Source organism: Sciurus vulgaris (genome assembly GCF_902686455.1).
Source record: "Sciurus vulgaris genome assembly, chromosome: 9".
NCBI lineage: Eukaryota > Metazoa > Chordata > Mammalia > Rodentia > Sciuridae > Sciurus > Sciurus vulgaris.
The window spans coordinates 87397275-87416751 of NC_136469.1; the positions used below are offsets into that span (position 1 = coordinate 87397275).

General features: G+C 36.2%; 1 protein-coding gene across 3 annotated transcripts in view; it reads left to right on the top strand.

Annotated features, from left to right (window-relative positions):
• ADAMTS3 (ADAM metallopeptidase with thrombospondin type 1 motif 3) overlaps window positions 1-19477 on the top strand; it is a 280780-nt gene that overhangs the window by 232213 nt on the left and 29090 nt on the right. For all 3 annotated transcript variants that reach the window (XM_079152690.1, XM_079152689.1, XM_079152688.1), the window contains exons 6-12: window positions 9583-9666; window positions 11610-11766; window positions 12555-12660; window positions 13049-13192; window positions 13804-13936; window positions 15599-15712; window positions 18375-18520. In XM_079152690.1, the coding sequence (XP_079008816.1) occupies window positions 9583-9666; window positions 11610-11766; window positions 12555-12660; window positions 13049-13192; window positions 13804-13936; window positions 15599-15712; window positions 18375-18520 (884 nt within the window). The remainder of the gene's footprint in view (window positions 1-9582; window positions 9667-11609; window positions 11767-12554; window positions 12661-13048; window positions 13193-13803; window positions 13937-15598; window positions 15713-18374; window positions 18521-19477) is intronic.

A 19477-nucleotide genomic window follows, 5' to 3' on the forward strand; every position in this document is an offset into this window, starting at 1 on the left:
AGGAACGCAGCCTCCCTCTAGTCCGCCATCTTGGATCTTCCTATACTCCCACTATTTTTTAAAGAAAATATACACCCCACAAAAACACTCTGGTTCTACAAGGCATAATGAACTTAAAGTGTTAGTATGTATGTGTGGTTACTGGTTATTACTTAATGATGGCAAAATCAATACACCATTTTTTATTTCTTAACTAGCAGTTATGAAAGCCTCAAACATGAGTGCAAAGCAGATCTATTTGGATACTATATGTGTTCAGGCAGTCTAAACAAATTGTGTAGCAGCTTTCTAGTTTGGGTAATTATCTGGGATCCACTTCAGACATTTGAATTCACATCAGTAGTCTATGTATTAATTTACCCCAGTATTCATGATCTCCCATTAACCTGGTCATGTTAGATCCTTGGGAGGCAAAAAATACAAATTAAAAAAAATAAAATTTAACTACTTTCCACAACTTGCTAATTCTAATGGAAAAATCAACAAAGTATAATAATAAAATGTGATGGTTTCTTCAGAAGATTCAGCCACAAAACACTATGCAAATATGAATTGTAAAGGAGAGGATGTGGTTTGGCAAATCATGCTTGCGGCCAATGAAGTCTTCCTGAAGGATGTGCCATTTGAGATGGACTTCAGAGAGTGAATTGGCATTTCCCTGCTAAAAAAAAGGGGAAGACCGTCTTGGAAGATAGGAAACAGATACAAGATACTTGAAAGTGTTAGTTCATGGTGTCTTTGGAACCACTGTTAGTTTATTTGCATGGTAAAATTGGAGGGTGTTTAAGGGAGATGGCACATGAGGAGAATAGGTAGAGAAGCCAAGGCTGACTTGAGAAAGTTGTATGTGCCATCCTTAGGAGCTTGAATTTTATCTCATTAACGAAAAGTTATAAATGTCTTTAAAGAGGATTAGTGATTTTATTGGTGTGTATTCTAGAAAGAAAACTCTTAATACATTAGGATGGTTGGAAGGAAAGGCCCTGTAAAATAATGTGCGATGAACATAGGTAGTGTCTAAGTGCCAGAGGTAGGGGATGAACCATCATCTATGACACCTTGTTGTGTACATTATTACTCTTTCCTACACCAACAGATTGTCTTAATTTCCCCAATGTGGATTGAACATAGGATCACAGTCACAAATCACAGTGAGCACAAGTAGTTCTGGTACCTCCTATATCAACACATGCACCTTCCCAGAAATATCCTGGACCTGTCATTCTAGAAGCGAGTCTCCCCATCGCAGGTGAAGCTAATATTGAAGCACCCTCTAAGATGTCGCCCTCTAAATGTCCCTTTAGATTTTACTAAAGCCTCTTAGTTTTTTCTCCACTTTCCTCTTGGGTTGTGCAGCCCCATATTTTCTTCCTAAAACTCATACATTCTTCTCTCCTGTGCTGCAGCTATCAGAATGATATTATCCTTTCATGGTTTATTCCAGCCTTTAACTTTGTTTGCCAGGGTTCTAAAACATAGGAAAGGTTTCAGCTTACTTGGGGGACCATCTTTCTAATTCTTGAAGGAAGAGAATCTGTTCTCCCTGGGCTTTTGGTATGAATACATTGTTAAAAAGGCCAGAAAAGTTTTTAGGGCCTTGTAGTTTATGCCAATTTTTGATCCTCCTCAAACTCTCTTGATGGTTAAATGAGGTTAAAGCATAATTTACATAAAAGGACAGACTTATGCTTATTGAAAACAACCATCTGACTTTTATAGCCTTCCTATCTGAAGAACCACTAAAATGGGTCTAAATCAACCGAATACAAACATTTGCAAAAATTTTAATGGGTTGTGGCAACAGTCCAAGTGAGTTGGATGGATACTAAGCTGCTGGGTGTGGAGGTTGGACAGGTCTGACAAATGTCTAAGGACTTGGTAACAGATTGACTCCTAAGACTTGAAGGAAAAGCAGGAATTGGGATGATTTAGTCTCTAACTGTGATGTGATTTTTCAGAAGGGAAGAACAGATTTTAGGGAGATGAGTATATTTTGAGGTGAATAGGTACACTTCTAAACAGATGGGCTGAACAGGTGACTGGAGTCTGAGAGAGATCAGTGTTAGGTAATCATTTGGGGTTCATCAGCAGGTATTGGTTCAAATAATAGCAGTGGATGAAATATTGTAGGAAAAATATGTGAGAAGAGGGTTGAAAAACAAAACCTTGAGAAACATTGATGTGTATGGGGTAGTCAGAGAAAAAGGAGCTAATCTTCTAAAGAAATAGAACAGTGTGATTGAAGAATATCCTGGTAAACAGTACCAAATGCTACAAAACATCATAGGCCAATTATTTTTTCAGGAAGGCATTTGGAGAAGATTACTAAAAGAGGAAAAGCAGCTTCCAGGAAGAGAGATTGGATAGGGAAATGGAGAGTTGATTTTTGGGGTCTAAATGGGAGGAAGTCTTAGAAGAAGGGAGAGACCTAGTGCTTCCATATGACAGGAAAGGTAGCAGTGAGAAGAACACAAGCTTTGGCTTCCCATAGACTTATTTGAATTTTGTCTCTCTGAACCATTTTGGGGAAATATGGTTACCAGTGTAACTTCTCTGGGTCTCAGCTGCCTTGTGCAGGTGATGGGGTGCCCCACTGCAGGGTTTGCAGCTTTCTGATGTGTGTTGCTTACCCTTGCTCTCTTACCTCTTCAGGGATTACTTTCCTTAAGCAGTTGCAGGACCTCATCCTTCCTGCCCATGAACATCTAGTCTCAAGTGGTATCCTGTCCCTTTCCTTCCTAGATCTCATGACTCATGAGACTCTCATGATCTCTGCTCTTCATTGCACCCATTTTGATCTGAAATGGACTCACCTGCATGTCTATTTGTATTTATTTGTTTCCATGCTTGTAGCCTGTTTTAGAATACATGATTGATAAGAACAGAGACTCAAACTCATATACTATTCCTTTCCCTACACCTGTAACATCTGGGCACATAACAACTGTTCAAAACTACTTCCTAAGATTATTAATAAATAACATTGGAGTTGAGAGACGAAGAGTTAGATTGAGAGAGACCTACCTACTCTGAATAAAAGGAATATAGAGTGTGGGACTGATAAGTAAGCAAGCATGTGTTTGAAACTTGGCTACATGACAGATAGTTGTGATCAGAGTGATATTTTTTCAGTCTCTATCAGATTCAGCCGGAATCACCCAGGCTGTCTTGTCATTACTTCAGTTAATTGAAAGTCCGTTTTTAAAAATTTATGAATAGATACTATTTATTTGCTTCTCTATAAAAACAGCGATAATTATGACTAACATTTTTTTTTGCATTTTTGAAGACCAGCAGCATTTTAAAACTGTACATCAATGAACTCATTTATTTCTTTTAACACTCCTATCTTTACAGATGAGGAAATGGAGGCCCTGAGACAATTAAGTAACATGTCCAAGGTCCCAGAACTAAACCCTCCCCAGGCAGCTTGACTGCAGAACCCATTCTCTTGATCACCATGCAGTCATGCCTCTCAGGACCTAATCCACCCATCTCAAAGAAAAATGAGTGTCACTTTGTTCAAGCCAAACAAAGCTGTTCATTAGCTGCTCAGACAAAGCAGGTCAGATTGTCCTGCCAGGGAAATGTCCTGGGAGAAATTGTCCTGTCCGGGAATAGACCTGGAAGGAATTTTCCTTTCAAGGAAAAGAATACTTGATTTGATTTTACCTTTTTTCTTTCTTCACATCATTGGTAATCTCATTCCAATTTAAGGTCATCTGAAAATTGAATTAATATTCTGTTTACCACTTCAGTCAGTTAAGCTAATAGGTACTCTGGGTTCAACCCTGATCACCTCAGAGTACCATGGATTGGCTCTCATGGTGAAAAGATGTTCATTTTTGCATGGACATATTTTGATTGGTATTAATTATATAGTGTCAGTAACAGGACTTCTTAGAATGCTTGTGTTTAATGTTTTTCTCACAACCCAAAACACTAGTTATACACTTCACCCTATTGTTTTTCTTACACACTTTTTCCTCTGATTTGCTCTATCTCCTCTGTATTTTTTCCAGTGTACTTTACTATATCATTATGTTGACCATTCAGAAATTGTTATTTATATTAAATTCAGTCATCCTTTCTTTAACATTTATATGAAGGAAGATTATGAAAAACAAGTGAAAATTTTAAGTTCTCTTTCTCAGTGTGGTTTCACAACTATGTTCTTAGACTCAGAGATGATGAATCATGACTGATTATTCTAAAGGCAAAGATTTTTTTCATGTAGTAACATGGTGCTATGGTCTATAGGTCTGTAGAATGCAGCAAAATGGTTAAAACTACTGACTGTGGAATCAGACTGTCTCGGATTTCATCCTTTGATCTCTCTACTGTGTGATGTTGTGCAACTTACTTCTCTGGATCTCAATTTCTTTAGATGTAAATGGAGATAATAATATCTATAAAGTTGTTTTGAGGATTACTTGCATTAATAAATGTTGAGTTTAAAATATTGTCTTGAACCTGGAAAACGGTATGTACAATTAGCTATTGTTTTTGCTTATTGATGACATTGCTTTTACTTCATAAAAAATTGCTTTGTTAACTAAAAAGTTATTAAAACACTTGAAAAATATATTTTAGTCCCTCCCAATATTTTCAGATTGTTAATTCAGTATGATATGATTTAGTTCCTTCTACATATGATTTATTGAGTGGCAAAAATAGCAGATCATGGGGATTTCTTTATAACTCATAATATCTTGATTAGATGACAAAAATATTTTAATACATTTTTTCCAATATTTTTCTTTGCTTTTAAGGGTCAACTGAGTAGGCATTCAAAACTTATGCTTTTACTCAGAATAGTTTAAAATTGTATTTAACTTTAAGAAAGTTATTTTATCGGTGTGTAAATATAGGGAAAGGAAGACTTACCAACTGGTATGTGTGATACGAGGTATGCTTGTCCCTTACCCACTGTAAAATGTGCATACTGCCACCTACTGGAAAGAGCTTTTCTGCAACTTTTAGAACGTGTTTTGAAAAATAAATGTCAAATGATTTCTCCAATAATTTTCTTGAAAATTTAAATTACATCTTTATTTGTTTGAGATTTTTAAAAATTCAAATAGAAGCAACTTAAATTCCCTTTCATTGAAAACTATAAGGGGGCAATTGTTTGGCTTGATCTTTTCAGGTGGATTATGGAAATCTATCCATAGTACTTTTTGCAGAGTTCAGTGGCTGGTACTGAAGGACTTTGTATTTTGCTGAGTGTAGTTGTGTGGGGTCTTGCCTGATCTGAGCAATGAAAGAAGCAAGTAGAGCAACTAAAATTGCAATTTTCAAACAAAGAAACAAAGCATCAAAGAGGTTAACAAATCGCCCCAGAGCACTACGTGTTATCAGTGGCAGAGCTAGAACCAGAGTCCAAAGCTTTGAATGTCTAATCCTCCCATGCTGCATTATCCCTCTAGTCTTATCATGTCCTATGTGTCTTGGAGTATAAGATCACTGCATCTCAGGAACTGATAAGGCCTGGCAAGATGAAAAGTGGCCAAATAACTCAATATATTTTAAAAGCAAATATACATAGGAACCAATTTTTTTAATCCTTGGAAAGCAAAATTATAAGTTAGACCCAGAATTTTGCATGTTACAGACACCAAGTACTGCTGTACATTAAGAAAATACCTTCTTGCTATGTAAAAGTATTACTATTCCCTTACATTTGATTATTTTTACCACATAATAAATGTATACTTCATGTGTACATTCATAATTGTGTGCTGAATCAGAACATTCCATAACCGATTTTGTTTTTTACTATAGCATCCTGTTATTCAATTAGCTGACATAATGGTGACTTTTGTTAAAGAATACTTTTCTTTTGATGAATGTTAATTTGACCTTTAAAAGTGTCCTTTTACTTTTTCAATAATGTAGTATTGCTATTGGGAACACAAATTTTGCTGGCATACTTTTCTTGGTACTATATTGATTTTAAAATTCACCAAGTGCAAATGAATTTACTAATTAAGACTGATTATATGTACATTTTATACTAAAATATCACAAGCTATTTGCCACTGCTACCACATTTCGTTTGTTTTATGAGAGCTCCTGGTATAGGTGTTTCCTGTAACTTTTATGCACACTCTGTTACTGTGTGATTGTCACTGGTATTCTGCAATAGCTGTAAGTGCCTCCTATCCTCTATCATGGCTCCTTCTACAGCAATTAATTCAGTTTTTCATCCTATTTACTTTCTTTAAAGTTTAATCATTCTTCATTTTCCTTGTTTTCTAACATTGCTTTTCAACCATTTTTTTGAAACATCAAATCCTTTTACATTTCAACTACATTAAACTGAATGCATATTATATATCTGTATACAGCCATGCTCTAATTTGAAGCAGCTGACTTACAAGCAGTCTCTTGGAGTACCCATGAGCCTCTAGATGACTGTGTTAGAGACTGATGTGACTTAGACTTTTTGCTTTTTCTGGAACTATAATGTTGTGAATTTTAAAAATCGAATAATTAATCCAGAAGGGAAGAGTGGGAGGATTCAGTCTTCAATTAGGCAGTATGAAGATAAGAGAACCTGCCCATGGCCAAAGAGACCATTTGTCTAACATTCAGTTTTTCTTAATAATGAACTGAAATTTGCCCCTTTAATAATGGGAAAGGTTTTTAGTTCTATTTTCTATAGGCATACAGTGTAAATCTAAACTCTCTATCATGTGACTTCTCAAGTTTTCTTTCTAGATTTTCTATTGCACTTTCTGTACTCTATCCTTTAAGTACCCTCTCCCTCCTCAACCAGAAATTTTTTGAGCAGTTTTTTGAACGAGTTAAATCTTTTCATTCTTACCTCAAACTTATGAGATAGTATTTTTATTATGTTCATTTGACTGAGTCTGTTGTCCAGGCTTTTAACCACTACATTTCCCAGTCATTCTTCATAGGATGCATTTTCTGGACTCCTTGCTCTCAGCTCCTCTCTGAACATGATCATACTTATCAACATCTCTTTTATAAAACAACATAGAAAAATCAGCTGAATCCTTCAGGTGTTACTCCAACCTCAGTGGGATAGCTTGGGCACGAGCTATGTGCCTTCACCTCTATGTGATGCAAATGTGCATTGCAAATTTCTTTTCTTTGCTTCTTAGCTTATCTTGTATAGGTATTAAACTGGGTATTATATTCTGTAAGCATGTGTGTATATGCACACACATGCATTTTGTATGTGAGCATGTATTTATAAATGTATGTATGTATATGAATATATTTTTCCACATAAAAGAGCTTTGCATTTTTCCTGTGAAACTGCACTTAGTTATCTTTAGTATATTTTAGATTAACCCTTTTGTCTCCATCTTTGCTCTTCTTTCCTTTTTTGTGCTGTCTCCAAATTAAGTATGCCTTTAGTCTACATTTAGGGTCCTGGTTTTTAAGATGTTCTGTGGATTCTTGAAACGTTTCATTCCTTTTTTGTGCTGTCTCCAAATTAAGTATGCCTTCAGTCTACATTTAGGGTCCTGGTTTTTAAGATGTTCTGTGGATTCTTGAAACGTTTCAGTTGAGATTTCTTGGTCGGTTTCTTGGCCAATGTGGCAAGTCAAAATTTTCTGTTTCAGGAATATTTTTTAGAGCATTCCATCATTCTTGAGGTGTGTGTGTGTGTGTGTGTGTGTGTGTGTGTGTGTATAGCATCTCTCTATGGGATTATGCCTTTCTCTTCACTGCACGTTTTAGATTGGCTGTGCCTACTGTCCAAACGTCAGTTAATTTTCCACCCCTTTTAGTTACTGGGACAAGCATTGGGTTCTCGCTTTGGGGAATAGCTTAGAACTTTATAATCTAGTCATATACACCACCTTTCCCATCTCCTAGTATTTGCCAAGTTGAGCATTTTTATTTGCACTTATTTTGCACTAGCTTAATCAGAATATGTAATTGCAGTCTACTTTAGATTCCTTATCTGCCAATAACTGACTACGGTTTTATGTGTCACTTAATCTCTAAAGGCTTCATCTTCCTCATCTGTATAAACAGAGTGAGACTATGATCTCTGAGGTTGCTTTAATTCCAGCACCATGATATTAAAGTGTACCAAATCACTTTTAGAAATTTCAGCCTAACTTAAAAAAAAGTAACAAGTAGTGACTAAGTTTAGCTCTTCTGAATTGCATCCCAGGCTGACATTCATCTGATATGTACTTTTTCAATCACCTTTAATGATTCAAATACTGAAGGACCTCCTTACAGTACTTCTAAGCATTCATTGCCATAGCTCACTCCTGTGTGGCACTGGGAGAGCCACCTGTTTTCTGGAGCACAGATAGATAAACCACCACAGCTCCTGTACACATACCCCCCAACCATGAGCCCACGCAAGCAGATTTTGTACCCCTGTTGGCCATGTGGACACCCCAGTGGAAATGCCAGCTATCTGTATTTCTCCAATATGGCTGCAGCACCAAGGTCATCCTCTTATAGTTTCTTTTGGTGAATGTTACATGTGAATTACATCAGGAACATGCAGAATACATGAGTGTTTTTAAAAAATTCTTTGTAGTTATATAAGACAGTAGAATTCATTTTGATATAATTATACAAGCATGACATATATCTTATTCTAGTTAGTATCCCATTCTTGTGGATGTACATGATAGTAGAATTCACTGTAGTGTTTTCATATATATACTTAGGGAAATTATGTCAGAATCATTCCACTGTCTTTACTATTTCTATCCCCAGGAACTTCCCTTCATTTCCCTTTGTCTAATCCACTAAACTTCTTCCCCCAGCCACGCCCCCCCTTATTGTGAGTTATATTCTACATATCAGAGTATATATTTGATCCTTGGCTTTTAGGGAACTGTCTTATTTCACTGAGCATAATAGTCTTCAGATCCATCCATTTACTGGCAAATGTTATAATGTTATTCTTTTTTATGGCTGAGTAATATTCATTGTGTATATATTCCACATTTTCTTTATCCATTTATCTGTTGAAAGGCACCTAGGTTGGTTCCATAGCTTAGGTATTGTGAATTGAACTGCTATGAAACATTGCTGTGGCTTTGTCACTGTACTACGCTCATTTTAAATTCCATTGAACATCTCTATCAATTAGAGAAATGCAAATTAAAACTACACTGAGATTTCATCTCACTCCAGTCAGAATGGCAAATATCAAGAATACAAGTAACAATAAATGTTAGCAAGAATATGGGGGAAAAGGTACACTCATACATTACTGGTGGGATGCAAATTGGTGCAACCACTCTGGAAAGCAGTATGGAGATTCCTTGAAAACTAGTAATGGAACCACCATTTGACCCAGTTATACACTACATGAGATTAATGAAGCCCACTGTAAGTACATTTTCTATGTTCATATTGCTATGGAGTTTGAAAAATCAATAATTCACATGTCTGAGGAATGTTTCTAAGCTAAATTATTTCATTTCAGAATGCAGCCTAAACTAAATTTTGAAAGAAATTACTTGACTTGAGTACTTGTCATGGCTTACATGGCTGGTCCCTTAAATGTTGCACATCTCATGAAGTCCTTTGTGTTGCTTTTCTTTTAGCAATTTTCTGCTTTGTTTCTAGGTGAATGAAATTTACCATGATGAGTCCCTTGGAGTACATATAAATGTGGTCCTGGTGCGCATGATAATGCTGGGCTACGCAAAGGTAAAACATATTAAAATATGTGAACTATGAACAGTAGAGACTGGGTTAGCAAGTAGAAAACTAAATGGCTGTAGCTTCAACTAATTTGGGAATTTTCATGTTGTTTAACATTACATATCCCTCTCCCATAATTAATCCAGATCAGATTCATGGAAATCCCTGGTTTCCAAAACTGAGGAGGAGAAACTGCCTCAACATAGAGATCTCCAAATCTGAGCAGAAAGTGGGAATTTTTATGTAGCTACTCTTTGCTTTCCTACTTCTACTTGTAGATACTTGTAGATAGTTATCTTAGGTTTAGGCATGACTGTGGATGAAATAAATGGATACCATTAAGAAAAATAGGATTTTCTTAGCTTAGTTTATCATCAAGTCTGTGATTATGTATTCATTCAGAATGTCTCTATTGAGTTTCTACTATGTAACAGACACTTTTCTAGCTGTTTGAATATATCAGTGAATGAAAAAGACAGGACTCTGCCTTCTCTTTTTTGTTATATGTTTGTTAAATATATGTTTGTTAAAACATATATTTTTCTTCTTTTAAAGTGAAGCCCTGTGATTTTTTTATTTAAAAGAGCTTTAATCCTTTTAAAAACAAAAAGTTAGGTCAAAATACACATGTAGGCTTTTCATATGAGATAATTGACTTTAACTGGCTTTAAAATGATACTAGATCTGTCTCTGTTCTTGAAAATAATAAAATAGATTTAAAAAGTGTCTCCCTTTGAGAAGGAAACATACAGGAAGTAACCAACTTGGCCATTTTCTTGATGTTTAAAATTACATGTCCCTCTCCCATAATTAATCTTCTCAATTGTGAAATACTATTGAATTTGTGCATTTAAGAAACAGGAAAACCCCACATATTTGCATTTCATTACATACTTAGAATCCTCTTATCTTTGTCTAATGATAGGGTGTTGTTGACCTTTAGTTTCTTGCATAAACCTGACCTACTTTGTGTTGCTACCAAGGAACACAAGTTAATTCCAGCTGGAAATTTTAACAGCCTTCTGTTGGTTGCTAAATCATTTGTTTGGAGAAATATGTGATCAGCATATAACAAATCTAGCTAATTTTATTAAGAATGTAAACACTGATAATAACATTTGCTGAAATTTAACAAAACTCTCAGTCTGTCAGCCAAGTAGGGACTCATTTGGGATTCTAATTTCAGTTTCTCATTCCATCAGAAATAGTCTGGGAAGTGTAGCTCCCAGGTTCTTGAACGATGGGCCCTTTTCCCCTGAATGTTAAACTACTGACCATAAAGTGATGGTGGCAACATTCCAAAGAACTTAAATCTATCTATTGAAACTAAAAGATAAGAGTCCATCCCTCCCTATTATCATGAGGATAAAAATCTGTTGCTGTTGTTTTCAGTGTGAGGTTTATATAATTTGACTATTCCCCATAAACTAAGATTTTTCCAGACTTGACAGCTCATGGAAGAACTTCTCTTCTTCCTGCCTGTTGATTAATTCCCGACACCCACCACCAAAAGAAAAGAAATACACAAAAATTTTAACTAAGGCTTCTTACTTTTATATCTCTGGGGAAAAGCTTCCTGCCAGAATCTTTCCCAATATTTTTGTTCTTAATATCTATGAAATTTAAAATCTAAACAGAACCAGGAAATATTTTAGACTTCTGAAATTCTTACCCAAATGATTAATATTGAGTTGCCTCACAGTAGCAGATCCCAGTATCAGACATTCCCATAAATGGTTTCCATTAACTTTAACACAGGAAGTATTGATTATCATCAAGATAGTCTTCCTGGGCATTTAGAATTCCCAAACCAAGGCAGGTATCTGAAGCCCCAAATAATATTAAATTGTTGTTTAAGTATTATAATCCCAATTTCAACTTTAGAAAAAATTATTAAAGGAAACCTTTGGGAAATGTTATATGTGTCCTTAACATATTGTTTCTCTTAGTCCATTAGCCTCATAGAAAGAGGAAACCCATCCAGGAGCTTAGAGAATGTGTGTCGCTGGGCTTGCCAACAACAAAAATCTGATCCCAACCACTCTGAGCACCATGATCATGCAATTTTCTTAACCAGGCAAGACTTTGGACCTGCTGGAATGCAAGGTATTGCCATTAATATGTAGAAGAAAAAGTTAAGGGCATGACTTTTCAAAAGCAATCCTAAGTCAGGCAGTCTGTTCAAATGTTCAGATCTCCATCACCACTTTCCACCACACCAGCCAAGCATACATTTTCTTTCTATTGCTTTCAGTGACTTTTTTGGAATTAACAATGTTAAATGCCACTTAAATACCATCATAAATTATACTTGCCTTTAAAATAATGATCGTGCATTTGTGGTATGGAGGGGATGCTGTAAATGCAGTGTGATTTCCACTAACTGTTTGGAATGAGAAAAGAGATGCCATGAGAAATGACTGCTGCCAAAGAGCTTTCTTCCAAAGTCAGCTTACATTTATCTAATAAATTCTGATGTGGACTTTGGAAAAAGCAGACTGATGATTTTCTTTTCAACATTGATGGAATTTCTGGCTCCCTTCATCAGTACCAGGATATGAAGGACCGTTTACTAAAATAGAAAGACAAGGCTTAGCTGGTGGGCAGAGCAGAATGGTAACCCTAAGCAGTTTTGTTGTTGTTGTTGTTGTTTTGTTTTGTCCTTTGGAAAGTAGAGAATGCAGACCCAATGAATCTTTTTAGAGACCATTACCTGTGGCTTTCCCAAGAGAATGTGGCACATAATGCTAGCTGGGAAATAATGCTGCCCCTGTTTGCTGAAAAGCTTCTTTTCTCTTTCTTTCCACCCCCCACCCCCCAGGCAAAGGTCCAGTAGTAATTCTTAATGGGTTTTCTCATAAAATGAAAATAAAAGTAATTGTTATTCTCTACAGGATATGCTCCAGTCACGGGCATGTGTCATCCAGTGAGAAGTTGTACCCTGAATCATGAGGATGGTTTTTCATCTGCTTTTGTAGTAGCCCATGAAACTGGCCATGTGTAAGTCACTGTTGACAGCTATTAAGAAAAAAAAAAAAGATCTTTTCTCTGCTTCTACCAGTATTGTTCACACTTGGGGTAGAATACATGCCAGCATGCAATTCTCATCTCTTGCCAAGTGTGAGGAGCTGAAAACAGTGAGGAGGTCATGCACTGAAACTCAATGAGTGACTCTGTCTTGAAGAGGCACTCCTGGACTTTTCATAGCTGTGGAATGAGAAAGGCATTTCTGTCAGATAGCTCTCGATTTCACTGCCTGTGATTTCCATGAAGAAGCCATGTTGACTTAGAAAAGACATTTTTCCCTGTACTTATTCTCAAAACAAAAAATTAAGTAAAAGCTATACCCTCATTGACTCTCACCCACGAGGTCTTCTTTGTGTTTTAGGTTGGGAATGGAGCATGACGGACAAGGCAACAGGTGTGGGGACGAGACCGCTATGGGCAGTGTCATGGCTCCCTTGGTACAAGCGGCATTTCATCGTTACCACTGGTCCCGATGCAGTGGTCAGGAATTGAAAAGATACATCCAGTACGTGCTCTGCTGCATGTCCTGAGAGCATTTATGATGTAACCTCCAAACATGAAATTGACTGTTAGGATCTTGAGCATAACAAAATCCCCAGTAAATGCATACTGTCGTTAATAATCAACATTTTCTTATGACTTTGCCATGATGGTTGCATAAGGCAATCACAGTATTTTAGCCTTAAGCCTAGAACTTAAGTGCATTTGTAATTATGATTTTCTTTTACTAAAGTTTTTATGGAATCTTCAACTATTGGTCAAAGTTGAGTTGAGGATGGGAAGAGAAGGGTCATGTGATTCTTGTATATATTATAAAACCTGCGCTCTGTAGTATAGGTATTAAGATCTGCCCTGCCACACCATGTGGAGATTCAGCTAGTGACATGAATAAGGCTAAGTTGTGCTTGGCTTCGTTTGCTGGGATGAGTAAGGATGAAGAATCTTTTTCTAAATGGAACAGAAACGAGAAACCTGAAAGTGTGTGCTTTCATGAAGTTGCTCTGTGATCTGATGAAATTATATAGTATTGTAAGCTAAGAACATGGGGAACCATGTTCCCATTATGATATGTTTTTAAATAACTTTTAACTACCTGTAATGTTTTCCTTCCTGCAGTTCCTATGATTGTCTCCTTGATGACCCTTTTGAACATGATTGGCCCAAGCTCCCAGAACTTCCTGGAATAAATTATTCTATGGATGAGCAATGTCGTTTTGATTTTGGTGTTGGTTACAAAATGTGCACTGCGGTACGTTACCCATAGTTAATTTAGTTTTTGCATCTTGAAATCTATTCATGTAGCTCTTTGGTGAGCTTTACAAACTCACTGGTGCAAATATAAGAATCTTTACCAGTTATCTTGTGCTTACTATATATATTGTAAGATGGTAAAATCAAATATTTTAAATATACTGCTTTACTTAATCCTCATGAAAGGCTAGAAGAGAGTTGATATACTTCTGCAAAAGGAAGAGCCAAGACTTACAGAAGTTAAGCAGCTGACTCAAGACACACATCTGGGAAATAGGGGAGCTGAATTTTGAACCAAGGTTCTCAGGCTCCAAAGCTTTATGTTCTTTTCCTCCCTAGTATATTTGACCTTCAGAGATGATTCTTAAGCCTTAGATACAGGCTTTTCTTTGTCTTGTCAACCAGTATTCCATGTATTTGTGACCACAGGGAAGGGTTATATTGCTATATTTCATGAAAATACATTAGTATAACATGGGTATCAGCATATGGATGTCCTGGGAAGACTGGATGGGTCAGGTCCTAATTCTGACTCTTGATAAAAGTCCTACTTTGGGAATTTTATTTAATCCCTCGGGCTTTGTTTTCATATGTGTAAAATGTGGATAATGGTAGTATTTGTCTCATAGGGGTGGTGTGAGATTAAATGTGATGATGTGATTAAAGTGTTTAGCACAAGGCAGGTGTATCATAAATGCACAGTAGAATCCACTACAACTAGTCTTCTGTGTAACTATTCAGTTTCAAGGTATGTTTCATCAGATTTCCATGCTGATCTTCATTAGTTTATTTAAGAAAAGGAAAACCTTTTATAATGTTGAAAAAAAAAAACTACTGTAGAAAGAAAAAAATGTATATTTTGGTAATGACAAGAAATTGACTTGCTGTTTGGAATCTTCCATGTATTAGCCATTTAGTTTGTCTATAAAGAATACACTGTGAGCTCCTACTTAACTACACTAATGATTTAGACCTTAGAATTCTAAACCTTTAACTCAATGTTATGGAAAACTATAATTTCAGCATTAAGTAATCAAGGATTAAAACCAATAAATGCATGTCTCAAAGTCTGCACTAATAAAAAAAAAAAGTCTATGAACATAAGGCTGTATGTGGGTAATTAGCAGTGTAGGAAATAGATATAAAAACAAATTGTGTGAAAATTTTAAAAAAATTCAAAAATATGGTAAGATGATTGCATTTAAAGAGGAAAATGTAGAAATAAGCAAAGAATGCACACAAGTATCTGTAACTAATTCATACATACAGGAATAAAGAGAAGGCATTTTGACAATTGCCAAACAGTTATAATAAGATTCCATGTTTTAAATGTTCATGATTACAACACATTTTAAAATTCCAAAATTGTTTGAAAATCAAAAGTAGAAGTGACGTGCAGAAAAATTGAAAGTCTAGCAAAGAATCCCAAATAAATCATTGTTTATCACTGGTATTTTAGAAAAGCAAAATAAAAGTATTCTCTACTTGGAATTCTTATACAGTGTTTTTTTTTTCTTAACACGTCATACTTTAGCTATTTAACTTAAAATTAAGATATACAAAAGACGTGACATGAAGAAACTGTAGAACATATCATTGGTATCTATGTCGCCATCTGAGAGTTCACTGAGAATTTGATTCTCTCTTTCCTCTCTTTCAGTTCCGAACCTTTGACCCCTGTAAACAGCTGTGGTGCAGCCATCCTGATAACCCCTACTTTTGTAAGACTAAAAAAGGACCCCCACTTGATGGGACTGAATGTGCTGCTGGAAAAGTGAGTATATCTATTCATACAATGCAGATTTCTGACATGTTGAAAGATAATTTTAAGTTGGTCAAATGGCCAACATCGCTGTGCTATCATTTTCATGGAAACCATAGTACCTGAGATTTTGTTATGGAAATGCAATGTTTCAGTCAGCTTTTTCACTGCTGTGACCAGAAGACATGACAATAACAACTTAGAGGAGGAAAAGTTTATTTGGGGTTCATGGTTTCAGAGGTCTCAGTCCATCAATAGCCAGTTCCATTGCTCTGGGCCCAAGGTGAGGCAGAATATCGTGGAAAGAATGTGGTGGAAAAAAGTGGTTCAGGACATGGAACTAGGAAGCAGAGGGAGCCTTCTTCTCTCACCTAGGACATACCCCAAAAGCATGCCCATTGACCCACCTCCTCCAGCTACACCCTAACCTGCCAACAGTTACCACCCAGTTAATCCCTATCAAGGATTAGGTCAAAACTCTCATAGCTCAATTATCTCACCTCTAAACTTTAGTGCATTGTCTTACACATGAGCTTTTGGACACACCTAATATGTAAACCATAACATGCAGGAAGATAAAGTACTAGTTTCCTGTGGCTGCTACAACAAATTGCCCTAAACTTCATAGCTTAAACCACCAGAAATCTACTTTCTCAGAGTTTTAGATACCAGAAATCCAAACTAAGCTTCACTGAACTTAAATCAGTGGGTGGGCAGGGTCATACTCCCTCGAAAGGTTGTAGTGGAGAATCTGTCCCTTGCCTCTTCTAGCTTCCTGTTTCAACACACATTCCTGAGTAGTGGCTTACTGCGCCTACTGCATCCTCTGCTCCTGTGGTCAAATTGCTTTTTCCTCTTCTGTGTCAAATCTCCCTCTGCCCCCTTCTTATAAGTAATGGCATTTGGTACCCATTGAGTAATGCAGAATAATCTCCCCAAATGAGACCATTAATTTAATCACATTTGCAAAGATCCTTTATACAAATAAGTTCACATTTACAAGTCCAGGGACTAGGATCTGTTATCTTTGAGACCACCAGTCAGCCCTCTACAGATAGAATGGGAGGAAACAGCTCTGCAGCATCTCTGGCCCCCTGCTAGTAGGATTTGATTTACTTGCTGGCATCTCATTCCTTGTGAAAGTTGCCCAGAAATAAAGTAATGTGAATTTATACAGAAGATTTGGCCTCGTTCCTTGGGGAAAGATGCCCAGAGGTTTTAAATCTCAAATTGTGTAGTCAGGACTGAATGCTCAGATACTGGCTGTGTGCCAAGCTATGCTACTCATAAGGGCAGAGATCCCAAAACAAAGGCATGTTAAAAACTCAAGTTGAAGAGCCCTGACTAGTTTAGAAATAAGATATTGTAGACAGGACCAAAAGCTGGCAAAGAAGATTAACATAGCTTTAAGTTCTTTTAAAGGTTGACTTCAGATGTGTATAAACTGTACTTGTGATGAGAATCATGCATAATAATAAAACTCATCATTACAAATACCTGCATTATGTCAGGCATGATGCCAGCTAACATTATTTATAGTGTTTGGCTTTGGTAATGAATTTTCATTATCACAGACTTTTGACTAAAATAAAGTTAATTAATTTTTGCTTTACTAAAATGATTAATCAACTCCTTACATCCAACTCCTGTAAATATAACTGTGTTGTAATTAAATTTATAAAAGTTTAGTTTAGAGAGATACTTATTGTATATAGTATGAAAAATCAAATAAAAATGTTGGAAAGAAAATGTATGCCCTTTGACTATCTTCTGTAGGCAGGGCACCACATACAAGGTGCCTCTGGTATCAGAGTTTTAGTAGTCCCACTATTCTCTTCTTGGTCAGCTGACCTTCAAGTACTCATGAACCACTCCGGGCCTTAATTTTTCTCATTTAAAAGGTGAATAGAGTTATATCACCTAAATTTCTTTCAGAACCCTTTGTGAATTTTATAAATTCCACTTATAAAATCTAAAATTTTATTAGAATTTTATAGAGTTTATTTATTAGAAGTACTTTGAAAGCTGAGTTGGATATGGTGGTGCATGCCTGTAATTCCAGTGACTCGAGGCCTAGGCAGAAGGATAGCAAGGTCAAGGCCAGCCTTAGCAACTTAATGAGGTCCTAAGCAACTAGAGGGAGACTGTCTCAAAATAGAAAGGGCAGGGGATGTGGCTTAGTGGTTAAGTGTCCCTGGGTTCAATCCCTGGTACAAAACAACAACAACAACAAAAGTGCTTTGAAAACTGAATATCATGGTTTTGGATATATTATGTTATTTATTTTGTAAGTCCAGATATATATTTTCATGTCATTTTCAAGTCCTGAGATGACATAGGTGGTAAGCAATAGAGGGTGGAATTGTATCCACTGGCAAGTTGGGTGTCTAGAAAATTATTGGTGCTTGATACTCACAGATGAATGTATCATTTAAACACTTGTCTGGATGAACATTTTATTAGTTTTCATTTTAATTTTATGTTTAAAAAGGTCGAGTCTAAGTTACCCTTCTGTTAGGGTATCTTGCTGGTGTCATTGGTTTTGGATATTTTAAATGCATCTCTATCTGGAAAAAAAAAAGTAAAGAAATGAAGATCTTCAAATAGGGGTTCTTTTGTAACTTCAGCTGCAGTGTCTGTGATTTTCATAATTGCCTTTTGTCATCTTTCTAAGTGGTGCTATAAGGGTCACTGCATGTGGAAGAATGCTAATCAACAAAAACAAGATGGTAATTGGGGGTCATGGACAAAATTTGGCTCTTGTTCGCGGACTTGTGGAACTGGCGTTCGTTTCAGAACCCGCCAGTGCAATAATCCCATGTGAGTATAATCCCTATAATTCTTGTTACTTTTGAATAGACTAGAAAATACTTTCATGTGATCAATATTCTGTTCCATGAAGTAAATGAAAAATATGGGACCAAAAAAAACATATTATTCATAGTTCCTAAACAATAGTGTCACTTTTGGATAAATCATCATTCATCTATCTTGTGGAGAGTAGTCAAGGATGAAGATGAGAAGCTTGAATGAAGATTAGAGACTTTTGAAGAAATTGACCTTTGAGAATATCAAGGACTCACTCCCCAGGGGTAGGTGCAGTTACATCAGAGTAGGGCAACAGAAAGATGGTGAGGAATGGCCAGGGAATTGCTGAGGAAAGGTATTCATTCATTCACTTAGGCTAAATTTATTTGGTCCCTATTGTATGCTCAGCAGACTTTATTTTATAAAGAAAAAGAATAATGTAATTATTAAATATTATATTCTTCTTTGTCTAGGATTTAACATCTGGGCAACTCTTTCTATTTCTGGCAGCAGGATATCTTTGAGCATGTCTTGGATAAAGACTCTCAGGGGCTGGGGTTGTGGCTTAGTGGTAGCATGCTCACCTAGCCCGCATGAGGCCCTGGGCTTGATCCTTAGCACCACATAAAAATAAAGGTATTATGTCTACCTATAACTAAAATATATATTTAAAAAAAAATTTATCAGGTGCCATGTGCCTGTCTGTCTACACTGGAAGAGATGATGGTTGTGTAGAAAAAGAAACAAAAACAACCAAAATGATAATAATAAAAGCAGCTGGGGTTTGCTATGATCCAGGGTCTAGTCTAAGAGCTTTAAATACATTATCTCATTTGATCCTGACAACTTTGCTCTATGGAAGATACTATTACTTTTTGCATTTTGTGTAAGAGAAAATGAAGGCAGAGAACTATGATCAAAGTTTCTTTGAGTTAAATCTACATGTTTTATACATGGTAGAGAATAAAA